The 17,537-nt window shown below is 39.6% G+C and overlaps 1 protein-coding gene and 1 long non-coding RNA gene across 3 annotated transcripts in view; one reads left to right on the top strand and one right to left on the bottom strand.

The window, feature by feature from the left end:
- The window catches only part of LOC137210886 (uncharacterized), an 88,327-nt gene extending 81,586 nt beyond the window's left edge, over positions 1-6,741 (bottom strand). Inside the window, exons 1-2 of the long non-coding RNA XR_010936770.1 lie at positions 5,839-6,741; positions 4,237-4,299 (exon numbers count right to left, since the gene is read on the bottom strand). This is a non-coding gene — a long non-coding RNA (uncharacterized lncRNA). The remainder of the gene's footprint in view (positions 1-4,236; positions 4,300-5,838) is intronic.
- Positions 6,742-6,896: 155 nt separating this feature from the next.
- Positions 6,897-17,537, top strand: part of RAP2A (RAP2A, member of RAS oncogene family) — a 40,712-nt gene continuing 30,071 nt past the window's right edge. Inside the window, exon 1 of one of the 2 annotated variants that reach the window (XM_067713743.1) lies at positions 6,897-7,522. In XM_067713743.1, the coding sequence (XP_067569844.1) occupies positions 7,209-7,522 (314 nt within the window). In that variant the 5' untranslated portion in view covers positions 6,897-7,208. The remainder of the gene's footprint in view (positions 7,523-17,537) is intronic. The other variant, XM_067713742.1, reaches the window with a different exon arrangement.

Genomic DNA, 17,537 nt, shown 5'->3' with positions numbered 1-17,537 from the left:
TGCCCTAAGTTGGTTGGGAGCCAAGGAGTTTCCTGGCTCCTCACAAGCACAGGGCTTCTGTGCGGCCCTGATTTCCTTATGGAGTCTACATGGCCCAGAGCTCAGAGTCACAATGCATGCAGGGGCAGGCACTGATTTTCCCAAGGCAGCGGAAAGGAGAAGTACTAGCAGATTTTCAACAGTTCTTTCCCTGTTTTATTCTCCCACAGCGTGGCTGGCTGCTTATTGCCCCAGGCCCACATCCCCACTACCCTATTCTAGTCCCAGACAATTTCAAAACAACAAAAAACCCTCATTCCTGGGTTTTCCCATAGTCTTCTTCATTGCAGGGTGTTTCACCCTCCATATTACTCCAGCCATCTAGGAGGAAGGAGCAGTAAGGCTAGTTCAGCATCTTCATATCACATATTAGTAGAGTTGCTCCTAATTATTTTTAAATTTTTTATTAAAAACAAAAAGTTTCTTGGATATGTGGGAAAGAGATTTGGAAATGGCAAAACATTTTTATTATTCATAATAATGTAACTAATGTAAAAAATTAGTTACATTATTATGACTATCAAGATATTCATATGCCTACTGTGGCTTAATTTTAAAATGTTCTTATATTTGTACAGAAAATAGCATTAGAAAAATTACTACAATTATATTTGACCAAAAACCACGTAATGTTTGACAAACTTCTTATTTTTATTACAGGTTATTTATTGCTGCTATACTATTACATTTGGTACATCTATGTGTTTCTTTACTTCCAAAATGCATCACTAAGCTATAATTTATTATTCCTTGCAGCTACTTTATTGAAAAGATTTTTCTATGGCAAGGTACAAAAAGGCACTCTACAAAAAACATTTTAAGTTACATTATTTACCAAAAGACTATCTTTATATATTACTGGTCTGTTGAAATTTTTCTTTTCAATCAAATCCCATTCATTTTTACATAATGCATGTCAATAACAGCTACCATGAAAAAAATAACTATAAGCAAAAATGGTTTTCCTGTTTATTTTCATTTTTTGCTACTCTTCATTTTTCTTCCTGCTTCTATTTGTGAAAGTGTGAATCCCTCTTTCATGATGTCCTCAAGTCCATAATTACCCCTTATGACAATTTTTTCATGACACCCACATTATAAATTATTCATTATTTTGAACAATGCCTTAAGTTCAAATGTACCTTTGTACTCTTCTACTTCTTCTTCTGTATTGTTTTTTCCTATATTATTTTCATACTTTTTATAATCTTGCTTTGAGACTTCTGGCTTCTGATTTTTTCCCTGATAGTTGTCCCTAGAATGGCGTTGCTATAGGGAATTAAGGAATCAAGTGATTCTGTATTCCCCTTATTTCACTCTGCCTCATTCCTGCTTTCTTCTTTTGCTCTCTCATCTTCTGCCCCACCTAGTCTATTCTTTGGCCACTTCCTTCAAAACATGGCTCCATATTAATTTTCTCAGACAGCTTTCCCTGACCAGACCCACTCCAGGTTATTATGTTTCTCTTGACCTCTAGGAATTCATGTATAAATGATACATACTATTACCATGTACTTGGAAAAGTGTTTCTGTAATGTTATTCAGTTATTTAGTTATATATTTTGTAATATTCTATTATTTATATTTTATTTTATTACACACCCTTGTAATCCCTGATTTTTTTCCTCCTTATTAGCATTAGTTATAGCTGTTATTACATAATGTAAATGTGTAACAGTTGCTTAATGCCTGCCTCTTCTGTTTATAACGTCTGTACCTCCTCCTAGAATTCAAGCTCTTTTGGCTATCTGTCTATTGTTGTATCCTCGGGGCCTAGAATAATAAACATAGTAAGTGCTCAATAAATATTATAATGTCTTGGAAATACCATGCAGTTCATTAGTAGAATGAAAGTGCTCATAAATGATTGCTGATCTTTTAAAACACCATTTTGTCTCAAATCCCTAACACTCTGTGTAACAGTTGAGATGTATTTGCCTGCAAGATGCAGAAAACCTAGCAGACTTAAACTAACAAACATAAAACAAAGGACACTAGCTGTTTACTTAACCATGGTCCAAAGGTGGGCATTTCCAACATAGGTTTGACATTCAATGTTGTCATCCAGGACTAGGTTCTTCCCTTCCTTCTTAACCATCCAAAGCTTGTTGGTTTTCAAACTCACCCATAAGGCATCACAGCCCAAAGGTGGTGGCCACATACTCATATTTCAATGAGCAAAGCAGGAAGCAAATGATGTCAAAAGTGGGGATATTAACTCATTCTTGTCAGAATCCCAGAAATCCCCCAGCCTAGCAGCCTTCTTCCCAGACCAATGGCAAGAACTGAGTCACGTGCCTACTTCTGAACTATGTACAGAACGGAAAGCGCTACCATCAATGATCAATCCTGATTCATCCCTTTTTTTTTTTTTCCCAAAAGTAAAGGGAAACTGCAGGGTATGCAAGCAACATTGTGACTGGTCCTCTATATTCAAAAAATTACACTAGAGCTATTTTCCTCAGGACCTTTAAGCTCTTAAGATTCTTCAGGGTTTTTCTTTTTTTTTTTTTCCTCCCCTATATTTTAATCATTAAGCCTTTCCTTCATGGATTTTTTTTTTCTGCTGAAAATTGCCTATTGAAAAATTTCTGTTCTTGGGAGTTCCCTAGTGGCACAGTGGTTAAGAATCCACCTGCCAATGCAGGGGACACGGGTTCAAGCCCCGGTCCAGGAAGATCCCACATGCCACAGAGCAATTAAGCCCATGCGCCACAACTACTGAGCCTGCACTCTAGAGCCCATGAGCCACAACTACTGAGCCCATGTGCTGCAACTACTGAAGTCCATGCTCCTAGAGCCCATGCTCAGCAACAAGAGAAGCCACCACCATGAGAAGCCCACACACCAGAATGAAGTGTAGCCCCCACTCGCCACAACTAGAGAAAGCCCATACGCAGCAACAAAGACCCAATGCAGCCAAAAATAAATTAATTTTTTAAAAAAAGAAAAATTTCTTTTCTCTATCAAAAGGTTTCTTTCATTGATTTGTTTACATACTCAATTTCTGCATTCTAATTCTTTTTCTTTTCTAAAGTGCTGAGACATATCACATTTTCAAAAGAGACACACAATTATTTTGCCCCTTCCTTTCCACTCTTCACATATACTTCTGTTTCTCAACTGTATTAGGAGCCTGAGAGGCCAAGAAAATGTTTTATGCTCTCTTTGTAATTACCAGTAGCATTTCATAGGTGCTAAATGTATTTGACTTGTCCTTCCCCTTTATGGTTAATCAGAGATATGTAGGCTTTTACAGGAAGCAAAAGGAATCAGGGTCTTATAGCCAAGAAAAGCACTGGTCATACTACGAATGCCCTCTACTAACTTGTTTACATTAAATTCCTTGCATACTTGCTTCTTGCTATTGTCAGAAAGTCCCAGAATTCAGTGTATTTCCCACTTCATCCCACCTTTTCCAACATCTTTCACTGAATCAAAGAAAGGAGCTGGGTTTCCATGGTAACACAAGTGTGACAGTTGAGGATATATGGGCATAGGTGAGATAATTCTCAGATTCAGAGGGGAGAGGAGAAATGTAGTCTTTCTCTTTTCTTTTTTTTTTTTTTTCTCCCAGCAATGTACTTCTGAAGCTAAAGAGACCCTGAAGTGTCAGTGTACACTGTTAAGCTTTCACTATCATACAGATTTACAGCTCTTGGGGAAAATTCAATTTTATTTTATCTCATTTTTATTTTGTCTTTCCCACAAACAAATGAATGGAGACATTTTATTTCTAAAATCACTCTCAGAATAGATAGTTCATGCTAGCATAGCAATGAACACAATTAAGAGATCAGGAGATACACACCCAATTCCCACCCAAATCTTCAAAATTCTCTGCACATCCCAACATCCTTTCTTTTAGCAGCTAATTCTTCTCTTTCACATAGAGCCTCAAATCAGGTCACTACCAAGACAGAATAGGTAGGAAAATACGCTCCTACTTAACATGTTTTTTTTTGAGTCTTATTGATTAAAAATCTACCTTTATGGTAGCACTGAGAATGAAAATTGAGGCCTGTCATTAGGAGAAACATAAACGAGCTACACTACTCCAAGAGCTGCAGTCTCTACACTTCTCCTTATCAAGAAAGTTGGCACTGATGAAAGGTCAGGGGAAATAAACTGAGAAATGTCTTAAAAAACCTGTCCTCTCTCTATTATGCTAAGTGGAGTAACTGGGCACCGACTCACTATTTTTTTGTGACAACTTCTATCAGATGCACTCCAGTCCAGAGCTTCTCAACTTTTGGGGACCTAAGAAATGAAAGCAGTTGTTTAAAGATACATTCTGGACCCACAATCCCAATGCAAATTTCTTAAAAAAAAAAAAAAAAGTCACTGGGCCTTTACTTCTTGCAAAGTGAATGGTTTTTCAGTTCCACTGTAATACAAGGTAATACACAGGTTGTAATGATCCATACAAAGAGAGGAAGTTTGATGCTTCTTGGCTCTATTCAACCCCTGACAAACCTAGGGATTTCTTACGACTACAATACAAAAGTTGGATCTTAAAAGAGACAGTATGTCTTTTCCGTGAAAGAAGTGTAGCTGTTACTAAAGAAACCACAAAAAGCATGTAAGTTTTACACAGTATATGAGACTTCTAAAATGCTAGTTCAACACTGTATTCACCAACAAAATCCTCTTGAAACATGCCTGCCAAAAAAGCTCAGATATGAAGCTTCACTTCAAATCCATGTGAGCTCTTAATTTTAATTCACTTACTCACATTACTAGTTTAAAATGAGGTATCAGATGCTCTTTGGTTTCAATTCTCCTAAAACTTTCCTCTTGATTCTTAGTTCTTTTGCAATCTGCCTTCACTGTTGATTCTGGTGGCTCAAATATAACACTCATATTTTGATAAGTAATCAAGAAATAATGATTGACTTATATTTTACCACATATTTTGACAGGACACTTGCCCGCAATTATTTTAAGCAAAAACTTGGTGTGTTACACTATAGCAAGATAATGCAAGGGTAAGTTATTCATTTTAAGATAATGGAGTGATAGGGCTGTAGGACACTGCTAAAGCTGAGTACATCTGTGTAGTAGTTCGATAATTGACCAAAAGAACATCTGTTTTATTGATGAACTCAGACCAAAATTCTCTCTACATGATGACCTTGTGCGGAAGAGGAAGGCTGAAGAGGTATGCCATGATCAAACCTTAGTTAGAACTATAGAAACTTATTATTCCCAAGAAATGTGAGACGGTAATGGATGGGTGTAGACTAGTTCGAGAAGGACATAGTTTATGGAAGGTAAATCCAATTACCAGTTATTGCAAAATATAATCCAGGAATATTTAGGGACATAACTTCTCCTAAGTTTGACGTTATGGGTGGGAGAGAGTGTGTAATTAAGATCTAATGCCACAGAGAGAACAGTAAGTTTCAAAACTGAGTTGTTAAAAACGTTTTAGTAGGCACGCATGGAGGACCCACGCAACTGCTGCTGTATGTCTAAGGACCCGACATTTTCTCACCCTAAAGAGTCCCTGTTTTGTCAGTTCACCCCACTTTTCAGCCCACATCCCTCAGCACTATTTCCGTGTCTATCATTTAGGCAGAATGCCACGGAGACGACGTTAAAAGTGAAATCCATCACTCTCGCCCGGAACACATCCTATTTCTTTGCCCGAATAGGGTACCGCGACCCACCCCTCAATCACTGACCCCTCCCAGACCCCACCAGCTCTTCCCCTTCTCCATACTACCGGCCCTTAGTGGCAAGGAAACCGCGAATTCTGGTTGGCTCAGCGCAAGTCTCCGTCTTTCTTCAGCTCACCTATGATTGGTTGGCAGAGTATGCGCAGGGGCAAACGCCCAGCCTGGCCAACAGTGGCAGATGGGATGGCTGAGCCTGCGACTAGACTTTTCCTCCATTGGCTGATGGGTCAGTGTCACGTGGCATGAAGCGGCTCTCTATTGGTCGAGAATGATACCACGGGGTCCAAAAACGCGGGCTGGTTGGCTGAAATGAATCCCAGCTTCCTACTAGATGCCCCGGCTGGCTGTTGCTATGAGGTGTCCCCGGGCCTTCTGGCTGCTGCTGGGGGATCCGCTCTCCCGGTTTTCCAGGCGCCCGTAGCTGACAGGGCGTGGGAAGAGCTCGACTTTTATCAGGCTGAAGAAGGGCGGGGCTGGGGAAGGTGGGAGGGACCCCCGGCGACGTCAGAGAGCGTGGGCCCGGCTTCCGCGGTTTCTGGCCTTCGCCGCCTCGGGCAGTGGGCTGGATGGGGGTCTGTCACTTCTCCCTCAGTGTCCTGACGCTTAAAACAAAGCTGCATTTCGTTGTACTTATGCTCCTCCCTTAAAGCTTCTTATGTTTATACAAGATAAAACCAAAGCTCTCAGGAATGCTGACAGACTGGGTGGTGCCCAGCAAGGCCCTCATGCGAAGGCCTCCGTCTGGACCTTGCCAGTATCTTCTCCCCGCCTCATGTTAAAGCCCGGAGATTGCTCTGGCCCCTCCAACATCTTGTCTCCGCCAAATTCTGACCGTGGCGTTCTCAAGTAGAAGCGGCTCCCGTCGCAGGAGGAAGAACTGCGCATGCTCAGCACGCAGGCCCCGGGGTTCAACGGGGCAGACGGGGTGGGGTGTTGTTCGGTAACCCAGGTGGCTGTTTATCTAAACGCGGGCGGAGGCTTCCGCGCCGCGCCGAGCTTCCTGGGAGCGCGCGCGCGGCCGGTCGCCTAGGCGACGGGGGGAGCAGGGGCGGGGCTGCGCCGCCGGGCTCCGCCCCGGGCCGCCGGGCCCCGCCCCCAGCAGCGCTGCGGCTCGGGCTCGGGCGCGCGCTTCGGCGCTGGGAAGAGCGGCGGCGGCGGCGGGCGGGGAGCTGGGCGTGGAGGCGCGAGGGGCGGGGCCGCCGGCACTGCGGGCCCGCGGTTCGGGCGGCTCCGTCGGCTCCTTGACTCACACTCCCTGCTCGCCCTTAGTGTCTGCCGGTGCCCGCGGTGCCGCATTGCCGCCCGGCTCGGCCCATGCCCAGGGCTGCTGCTCCCTCCGCCGGCGCCCGGGGGGCCGCGGCGGCCGTGAGGTGGGGGCGGCCGCGGGAGGCGGCGGAGCCGGCCGCCGGCGCAGGGTCCGGGCGCGCAGCGCGGCGGGCGTAGGTCTATGTCGCGGGCAGCGGCGGCGGCGGCGGCCGCGGAGGGACGATGCGCGAGTACAAAGTGGTGGTGCTGGGCTCGGGCGGGGTCGGCAAATCCGCCCTGACTGTGCAGTTCGTGACCGGCACTTTCATCGAGAAATACGACCCCACCATCGAGGACTTCTACCGCAAGGAGATCGAGGTGGACTCGTCGCCGTCGGTGCTGGAGATCCTGGACACGGCGGGCACCGAGCAGTTCGCGTCCATGCGGGACCTGTACATCAAGAACGGCCAGGGCTTCATCCTCGTCTACAGCCTCGTCAACCAGCAGAGCTTCCAGGACATCAAGCCCATGCGGGACCAGATCATCCGAGTGAAGCGGTGAGAGGGCCGGGGGCGCGGGCAGGGGGCTTCGCGGTGCGGCCGGCAGCCCCTGTCCCGGGGCCAGAACTCCCTCCCGCGCGCTCTGGGGTGGCCGTGGGCAGGAGGAGATGTCTAGGGAGATGGCTCTGCGATCTTACGCTTTATGATAATTTTTTTTTTTTTTTACCAGCATCTTCCTCCTCATCTTGAATCTCAAATTTGAGTGCTTTGTTTCACAACTCAAATTTGGCATCCCGTGAACCCACAGCACAGCTCTTTGTCTCTTGGATATTACTAGTAGCGCTTGTGCAGAACCCCAAAGGAAACAAAGTTTAAAACTTGCAGGGGGGAGGGGGCGGGTAGGTTTCTGCTGGGAAGAGGGCAGCTGTGCAAGTATAATGGAGACATTTTCAGATTGAACAACAACAGAAAACCTACCTTTGCAGTATTTGACAGCAAAAATTGCTCACACGTACGTGGTTAAAAATGTCAAGTCCAAAGGAAAGAGACCTTTCTCGTTTCATAAAAGATTGAATGGTGCCAAGGCGTTTTACAAAAATGAACTCTCCAATTAAGATGAAACTTTAAAGACAGATTATCAAATTATTTGAAGACATGGCTCAGTTGGATTGAGATAGTATATAGAAGCACAAGTACACCATTCACATTAAAGAATGCGACTTAACTTTTTTTTTTCTTTTTAGTCTAGCTGCCTTATTCCCCTCAAAAACAAAAAAAGAAAGAAAGAAAAGGGAGGGAAAAAGGCATTCCTGGAAATAATGCAAGTTTCTTCAAAGGTGTGACTCAGATATTAGCTAATTTAAAGTTAATGCAAATAAGCTCTTTCCTGATATGAACTCTTTTTTCTAAAGTGTGCATTTTGGAAATATGGCTGGTAGCATAAATGGCTTATGATATTTGTTTTCTCTTAAGTTGATTGAGTATATTTTTTCCTATAATTTCAAGCATCAGAAGTGTAATATCTCAGTTCAAAGTTTTAGCAAATTTTTCTAATTACTGTTTACGTGTTACTGCTTTGTCTGATTCTTATTATTAGTTAATAATTGCTAATAATTTTGATTTAGTGTAATTTTGTTTTTCTTACCCAATTCTACCTATAACCCTAAATTTGTAGACATTTGCTGAAAACTAGTTGTAAGTGTACTGTAGACGTAGTCTCATTTTTAGTCAGTTTGAGTCTACTCACTTTGAAAGAGCAAATACCAAGTCACATATATTCAGGGGTTGCTCAAAAATTCACTAGAAGAAGCAGATTTTTAATGCCACGTATGAGATCAAAGGGGAGGCCCTCTCCTGAAGCTCTCCCCACTTAATTCACTGAATATGCACTCTAATAGCTAACCTAAAATTTGGTATGTTACTTCTTCCATTAAATTTCAAACTAGAATAAAGTGGATATTTTTATAGCCTCTCATGGTGTTCTGAGATCTGTGAATCTGATAGCTTCTTACTTCTTCAGTCTCATTTTCTTGAAAGTTAATTGTTATAGTTAACATAGGAACACTTTCGGTGTTAAATTTACTATGTATCTGATATTTAAGAGGCTACATTCAAGTGGCTCAAATCTTTAATTCCCCTTTCATACTACTTAAAAAAAAAACATAAAAAAAAAACCACATTGTCGCATGTCAATCTTAGGCCATATACATACATCAAATAACAAAGTAAATGCCCCAACTCCTCCACCCTTTATATTTAAACATATACAGATAATACGTGCATTGATAAAAGTCACATGCCCAGGGCGAACTTCTTGACACAAGCCTAGCGGACAGAATATGGTAAACTGTCATTGGATAGTGTAGTCCATGTGATTTTGTAGTTTCTTATGATTTAGTAGAGATTACTAATAATGAGTTAGTCTAAACGTAGTGTATTGGAACAATTTATTTGTTTGCACTGTGACCCAGGAAGAAAAAAAAAAGAGTAAAATTCTATTTGCCCAGATGTCATTTACTCACTAGTCTCAGTTCCTGATGTAAAAGTTGAAAAGACCAGCTGAAGTGTATGTAGCTCATAAACTCTTTCACTGGAATTCATCCATTGTGTCCTTAAGAACCGCTTGGGCCCTTCTGTGTCCTGGTATTTTTTACTTCACCCTAATCTCATCATCTGGCCTCCCGGCCTATAGCATATTATAAACAACGTTGAAAGAAAGAAGGAATCTGTGTATACTATGTATTTTACAATACAGTATATATCATGCACATATTATGGTAAAGCAGGCATTCAATGTGTTGGTTCTTTAACTTTTCCCACTTAAAGAGAATAAAATGGGATTTTCAAATAAATGAATTTTCTTCTCTTTTTTGGGAATCAGTTTTTAAATTAATCAGTTGCTGTAGGAGGTATTCGTAGTTGTTCCCTCCCCTCTGCCAGTTACTGCTTTACATATTCTATACAACAGTTGTTTGGGGATATTTAATATCACCATAATGCAGATGACATAAGTGAAGTGCAGAGAGAGTTGATATTTCGCCCAAAACTAGTCATTGGTGGAGAGGAGATTTAAACCAAGATCTGCATGAATCCACGTATTCTTCTATACCACGCTGCCTTTGACCTTGATGTTTATTGGCAAATTCAGCAATCCAGCCTTTGGTCTAGGGTCACGCTCTTCAATTCAAATATAGTTGTGGACCATGTGTGTAATTTTGAAATGTCTACTAGCTGATTTTTTGTAAAAAGTGGGAAGCAGGTAAAATTAATTTTAATAATATATTTTATTTAACCTACTCTATCTAAAATATTGTCATTTCAACGTGTAATCAGTATTCAAAAATTGAGATACTTTAATAGTTTTCATACTAAATTTTCAAAATCTGGTGTTCAGTTTACACTTACTGCACATCCCAGTTCAGACTAGCTGTATTTCAGTTGCTCAACAGCCACATGTGGCTCCAGGCTACCATATTGGACAGTGTAGGTCTAAGGGGTATATATTTTGGGGAAATGCTTGCTTCTCTGAGCTCCATCTTCCTTGTCTGTGAATTAGAGTATAGCATGCACCTCTCAAGAGTCTTTGTTAGGATAAAATGAGATAATATATTTTAAGGTGTCCAACACAATACCTTGAACACAAAACTTGCTTCAAAATTCCAGCTGTTCTTTAACTTTGTCACCCTGTCTGCTTAAAATTTTATCCTTGATATAAATGTAATTTGAGAGGAAATAAATTTGATTGCATTTTGAAAGTCATTACCTAGTATAGACAAGATGATACTAAAAAAGCAGTGGTGACTAAAACAATCCTTGGAAAAATTTTGTTGGTATTCTCTTAAAATATTTTCTCTTATTAAAGATCTTATGGGAAAGGGCAAGAGAATGAACATTTCACTTTAACTGTAGCACCAATGCACAGCTGAGAGTGAAATGGAGCTTTTCCCTGGATTGTTCTTGTACGGAATGTTTTGCTTATAAAAAGTATAAAACAGGTCCCTACTCCCTTAAGTGTCTGTAGGTTCACGGACATCCATATACAGGTTCCCCCCTGCTATCTGAAAGTAGAGAGTTCCTATGAAACCTTTCCTAAGCCAAAATGGCATAAAGTGAAGAAGCAATTACCTTAGGACACATCTTGCTTACAGATGCGCAAAAAAAAAAAATCTAGGTAAAGCGCTCACAGACACAGTTCAAAGCTATGGCAGATTGATGCTGAGGTGCTGAGTGTGGTTCCTGGGGAAGGAACTTGGAGGTGCCTCTCTCCCTGATGGGGTACGTGCTACCTCTCAACTGCTCACAGCACACCAAGTGCTGGACCCTATTTTCACTTTTTGCCTTTTTTCATAAAAGCAAAAATCATCTTATTTCTTTTGGTTATCAAAAACAGGTACTAACGTAGGTCTTTCCTAAAATTGAAGTGTCACGAAGCAACTTTTGAAAAGCACAGAATAGCTGTACATACACAAGCTCTTGTCCAAGCCAAGCAGGCTAGCTAAAATGGTGGTTTTTATAAATTCACATGCCTTCTTTTTTTAAATTGACTTTGGATGAGATCGGACACATAGGGAAGAGTGACAAGGATACAGAAAATGTTTCAATTGAAATAAAACTCAAGTTCTTTCTAATTTCATAGTTGCTTCTCCCATTCCTCCCAGGGTAAGCCGTGGTCCTGACTTGAAGTACCTTGGAACATGCAACCCAATGCCTATTCTTAGGATAAAGCCCAGAAATCTTCAACATGACCTTCAGGCCCAGCAATGCTCTAATCCCTCCCTGCCTTTCCACCTTCACCTCTGGCAACCTTCCTCGCCCCTTGGATTCCAGCACCCCGACCTTCTTTTAGTTCCATGAAAGTGCCTGTCTCTGGGCTTTCCTTCTACATGCAGAAATCACTCACCTTTTGCAGAGTTAATTCCTACTTTTTGGCCCCTGCTTAGAAGATTTCCTCCTCAGGGAAGCCTTCCTCATCTTCCCAAACTGACTTTATTCCATCCTGTCTTCCCACAGTGTACTAACCTCTTGCCTCACCCCTTCCCTCAACCACTCATGTTTCAGACATCAGTGGCACCCTGTGCTTCCCCTCCTCTGGTAGTGCTCATCAGAGTTTAAGTACAGTCCGTCTTTCTTATTAAACTGTAATCCCACGTGGCTAGAATGGCTCCTGGCACATAGCAACCAATCAAGAAAGATGTGTTGAAAAAAATTAGTGTTCAAAGAGAAAATTCTTTTAGTGGCCTCAGTTTCCCCAAGCACTTGAATTTTATAGATGGAGGAGGTGACTCTTTAAAGCCCATTTTGCAACTGGAGTAGACGATCTCCCTTCCACTGTAACATTCTGTGAGAGCACTTCTATCTGCTAGGGGCGACCAGGGAAGATGTAAAATTTAATAACAAACTTTAAGAATCAGAAGCATGGTGTCTTCCAGATGGAGGACATGGCATGGGAAATGCATAGGGTAGGTTCATTGGCTGTTGAATAGACCAGGTTGGCCAAACCAGGAATTTATATAGAAGTGTGAGAAGAGGTAAAATACATAAAGCTAAATCACTGAAGGTTAAAGACTTTGGACTTGCTCTTGCAGTCAAGGACCATGATCAGAATTGTTACAAAAATAGAAATATGGTGGTGATATGATAGATGGCTTAGTGGTAATAGACCAGAGTCAGAAGAAAGAGTTGTATTGTCATAATCTCATTTCTACATGAAGTATAAAGATTCTGAATTAGCATGGAAAGAATGGATGCAAATAATGTTGTAAAGAATGAATCAATCAAACTTAGTGGAAGAAGGAGAGGAAAAGGTCAAAAGTAACCTTGACATTTTGAACATGAGCGAATAGAATTAGAGAGGAATAGCTGGGGGAGATTATTTTGGCTTTGGAGATGGTAATCATCCAGATAGATGCACCTAATAAGCAATTCGAATACTGGACTAAAGCCTGAAAGTTCAGTTTATGTATGAGTGTAAAGACTCGAAATCATCTATATAATTCACATTTGGAGAGTAGATGAACCCTGCTGGGTAGAAGTGAATGGCCAGGAATAGAAATTAGAAATGAATATGGCCAAGGATAGAACTTGACATTTGTAAGGTACCTAGAGGAGACTTTATACATTGCATTAGGCTAGAAGGCATGGTGCATTTTATTTTTTTTTAATTTTTTCATTATTTCAAAGCCACCTTTTATTATTAATCACAGAGCAATAAAAGGCAAACAAGCAGCAACAGCAGAAAAAACTATTTACAAAACTACTTCTAAAATACTCTTAAACACTTTTGACTTACTAATTATCTATGAAGAAGTTCTACATCAGATAAAGCATTGAAAACTTTAGTACCTTAATCATTTAAAAGCACCTTCATTATCCAGGCTTTAGGAGCCAGTGTCCTTTAATGGACAACAGACTCCTGAATAGTCCTTTATTGGACGTTTTAAGAGTTATACAACAACAAATATTTTGGCTTCACAGAACCTGCACCATATCTACGTCATTAGCCTACCTTTGGGTCCTTTCTGATCAGGCATTTCTTTCCCCTCAATGTACAGAAATACTGCACTAGATGGCCTTTTCATTTCGGGATAGCCATTTCATTACGTATTTTTATGTGGCGTGGTGCATTTTAAGACTGAGAAGAAAAATGGGGAAAGTGTGGTTATTTGTACTACCCAAAGCGAATAAGTTATTATTTTTTTTTACTATTATTATTTCATATTTCTGTATCATTTAAGTGATCACTTTTAAGAGACCCAGCTGATCGTTTGCACATTTTCTCCTCACAGTAAGTTGCCCTAAAAGCCCAATCTAAGGTAGAGGTAGATTGCCAGTTGCTAACACACAGATCATGACCCACAACAGATTGGTACTGTGGAGCTGAAACCAGGAAATACATCCAATGATGTTTGTCCCAATAAGTGATTTCTGGAGTCTGCCACCAATTCCTTCTTCCCCAAACACCTCCTTCCCCAGTTTGATACCTCCAGAGACCATAATTGTAATTGAAAGCTCCTCCAAGGTACAGAGCCTAATAGCTGTGAGTCACTTTTTATAGCCCAGAGTTTTTTCCTGAAAAGGAAACTTGGTTTTGCTGCATTGTAAAATTAGAATATTACAGTAGAGTCATTTCCTTTTTACCATCCCAGGATTAGAATTTTTTAAGTTCACTTTGTAGATGGAGTAGATGATCTCCCACCAGCCCTACATTCTGAGAATACTTCTATCTCATTGGCACAATAAGGGAAAAAGTATTTTAGTATGAATCTTAAGGAATCAGCAGCCTGTGACCTGCAAATCTTATCTATTTAGGGGTTTGTGATAATTGTATCAATAAAATCTCTAATCAGAGGAATCATTACAATGTTGTTTTTTTTTTAAAAAGGTGGAGGGGCAGAAAGGATTTAAATAGCCAGCCAACAACTCCACTGCACACAGACAAAAGATATCAGCTATCCCTGAATATTGATAAATCCTCTGACAAATGGAACAGATGGATGATTTGAAAGGTGATTTGACTGGCCACTGAATGAGAAGTATTCAGGCCCCAGACAGGGGGATGACATTGACTTTCTAACTCTCCTTTAGGTAGAAAAAAGTCAGATAATTAACAGATAAACACTAAGATAATTAACAGATAAACACTAAAATATCTCTGGATGACACAACCAACAGGAAGAGCCAACAAAGTTGGAATCTTTTTATTTGTTAAAATTTTCCAGTAACAGTACACTTGAGTGATTTAATTCTGTATGCTATCTTTTCAGAAATTATATATGGCATATTAAAATGCATAGATTATATATTTACACATTTCTAAGCAGTGATCTTTACATAAAACTATGTATACCATACACAATCTGTGATTTTAGACATCTGCATTTCAGTAAAGTATATAAGTAAAATATAAGTATATTGATAAAGTTAAAGTTTATCAAAATATATTAAAAGAGCATATTTCTAGTTGCTAGGATTTTGACATGGTATATACTAAATACTGTTTATGTACTTCTAAAAGATTGGAACCTCTTTGGAAATGTCGGACCTAGTATTTCAACTATTCACCTTTTATTCTTGTAGGAAAATTCTACTAAAAAACACATCACATTAGCCTGATTTTTAATAAATTTCAGTTTAAATTAAAGGTCACTGCTATGAAATAAGATTTTTTTTTCCAGCATGTGAGTCAGAATAAGGTTATTGGGTATCCGAATCAAATGTCAGCAGCATATTATATCGAAGGCATGGTTTGGGAAATCCAATAATAAAGCAGCATTGGAATTCTTTGGAGTTTGATGCATTTTATTACTTAATGTTGGAAATGTACTTATCACACATTGCTAAAAGCTCTATCTGAATAAGCTATTTAAAATAGATTACAGCATGTGAATAAAGTATACTTGTAAATTATACATTCTTTTAAATCAAACTCCTGAAATATATTCACTGGTGGAATTGGATAGATTGTTGGTTTTCTTTTGTTTTGAAAACAAACCAAATTGATATTTTATGGAGAAATGTGATTAATTATTTTGTGGGTTTTTAAAGTTCATTTTTATTGAGATATAATTGACATATAACATTGTAATAGTTTTACGGTTTTTTCACTCAGTAAAATTACACAAGACAAACATTGTAAACCTTTACCTAAAATATTTAGGAGTTATTTCCCATAAAACATAATGATTTGATATATGCATATATTGCAAAATGGTCACCACAGTAAGTTTAGTTAACGTCTGTCACCACACACAGTTACAGTTGTGTGTGTGTGTGATGTCAGCTTTTTTGATTTACTCCCTTGGCAGGTTTCAGGCATCCAATACCGTATTACCTGTAGGTGCTGTGCTGTACACCAGCCCCAGGACTTACTTATCATTTATCTTATAACTTGCAGTTTGTACCTTTGTACTGCCTTCACCCATTTCACCCCCCACCCCATCTGTTCTCTGTATCTGTGAGTTCAGTTTTGTGGTTTGTTTGTTTTAAGATTCTGTATATAAGTGAAATTATACAGTATTTGTCTTTTTTCTGTCAGACTTATTTCACTTAGCATAATGCCCTTAAGGTCCATCCAAATTGTCTCAAATGACAGAATTTCTTTTTTTTTTTAATGGTTTAATAATATTTTGATCTCTCTCTCTCTCTCTATATATATATATATATATATATTTTATATATATATATAAATATATATTTATATATATATATATATATATTTTCTTTATCAGTTCATCCATCAGCGGACATTTAGGTTGTTTCCATGTCCTGACTATTGCAAATAAAGCCGCAGTGAACTTGAGGGTGCAGATATCTCTTTGAGATAGTCATTTTGTTTTCTTTGGGTAAATACAGAAGTGACATTGCTAGATGTTCTATGTTTAATATTTTGAGGAACCTCCATACTGTTTTCCATGGTGGCTGCACCAATTTACATCCCTACCCACTGTGCACAGGGGTTTTCTTTTCTCCACCTTCTCACCAACCCTTGTTTATTTTTTGTCTTTTTGGTGATAGTCATTCTAACAGGTGATATCTCATTGTGATTTTGATATGCATTTCTCTGATTATCAGTGTTGAGCGCTGATAATGTACCTTTTGGCCACCTGTATGTCTCCTTTGGAAAAATGTCTGTTCAGATCCTCTGCCCATTTTTTAACTGGATTTTTTTTCTATTGAGTTGTATGAGTCCTTTTTATATTTCAGGTATTAATCCCTTATAAGATATATGACTTGCAAATATTTTCTTCCATTCTGTAGATTGCCTTTTCATTTGGTTGATGGTTTCCTTTGTTGTACAGGAGCTTTTTAGTTTGATGTAGTCCCATTTGTTTTTATTTGCTTTTGTTGCCTTTGCTCTTTGTGTCAAATCCAAAAACTTATTACCAAGACCAGTGTCAAGGAGCTTACTCCCTATGTTTTCTTCTAGGAGTTTTATGGTTTCAGGTCTTATGTTCAAAGCTTTAGATCCATTCTGAGTTGATTTTTCTGTGTGGTATAAGGTAATATTCCAGTTCCATTCTTCTACATATGGCTATTCAGTTTTCCCAGCACCAGTTAGTGAAGAAACTATCCTTTCCCCATTGCATATGCTTGGCTCCTTTGTTGTAAATTAGTTGACCATATATGTATGGGCTTATTTCTGGGTTCTCTAGTCTGTTCCATTGATCTATGTGTCTGTTTTTATGTTAATACTATACTGTTTTGATTGGTATAGATTTGTAATATAGTTTGAAATCAGGAAGTGTGATGCCTCCAGCTTGGTTCTTCTTTCTTAAGATCCCTTTGCCTATTAGGTCTTTTGTGATTCCATACAATATTAGGATTGTTTGTTACATTTATGTGAAAAATGCCATTGGAATTTTGATGGGGATTGCATTGAATCTGTAGATTGCTATGGGTAGTATGGACATTTTAACAATATTCTTCTAGCCCATGTGTACGGAAGAGCCTTAGATTAATTTGTGTCTTCTTCAGTTTCTTTCATCAATGTCTTATCTTTTTTTTTTTTTTTTTTTTGGTACGCCGGTCTCTCACTGTTGTGGCCTCTCCCGTTGCAGAGCGCAGGCTCAGTGGC

Source organism: Pseudorca crassidens, chromosome 18 (genome assembly GCF_039906515.1).
Source record: "Pseudorca crassidens isolate mPseCra1 chromosome 18, mPseCra1.hap1, whole genome shotgun sequence".
NCBI classification, from domain to species: Eukaryota; Metazoa; Chordata; class Mammalia; order Artiodactyla; family Delphinidae; genus Pseudorca; species Pseudorca crassidens.
The sequence above is the reverse complement of the archived record's forward strand: the minus strand, read 5'-3'. Positions and strand labels throughout refer to the sequence as shown.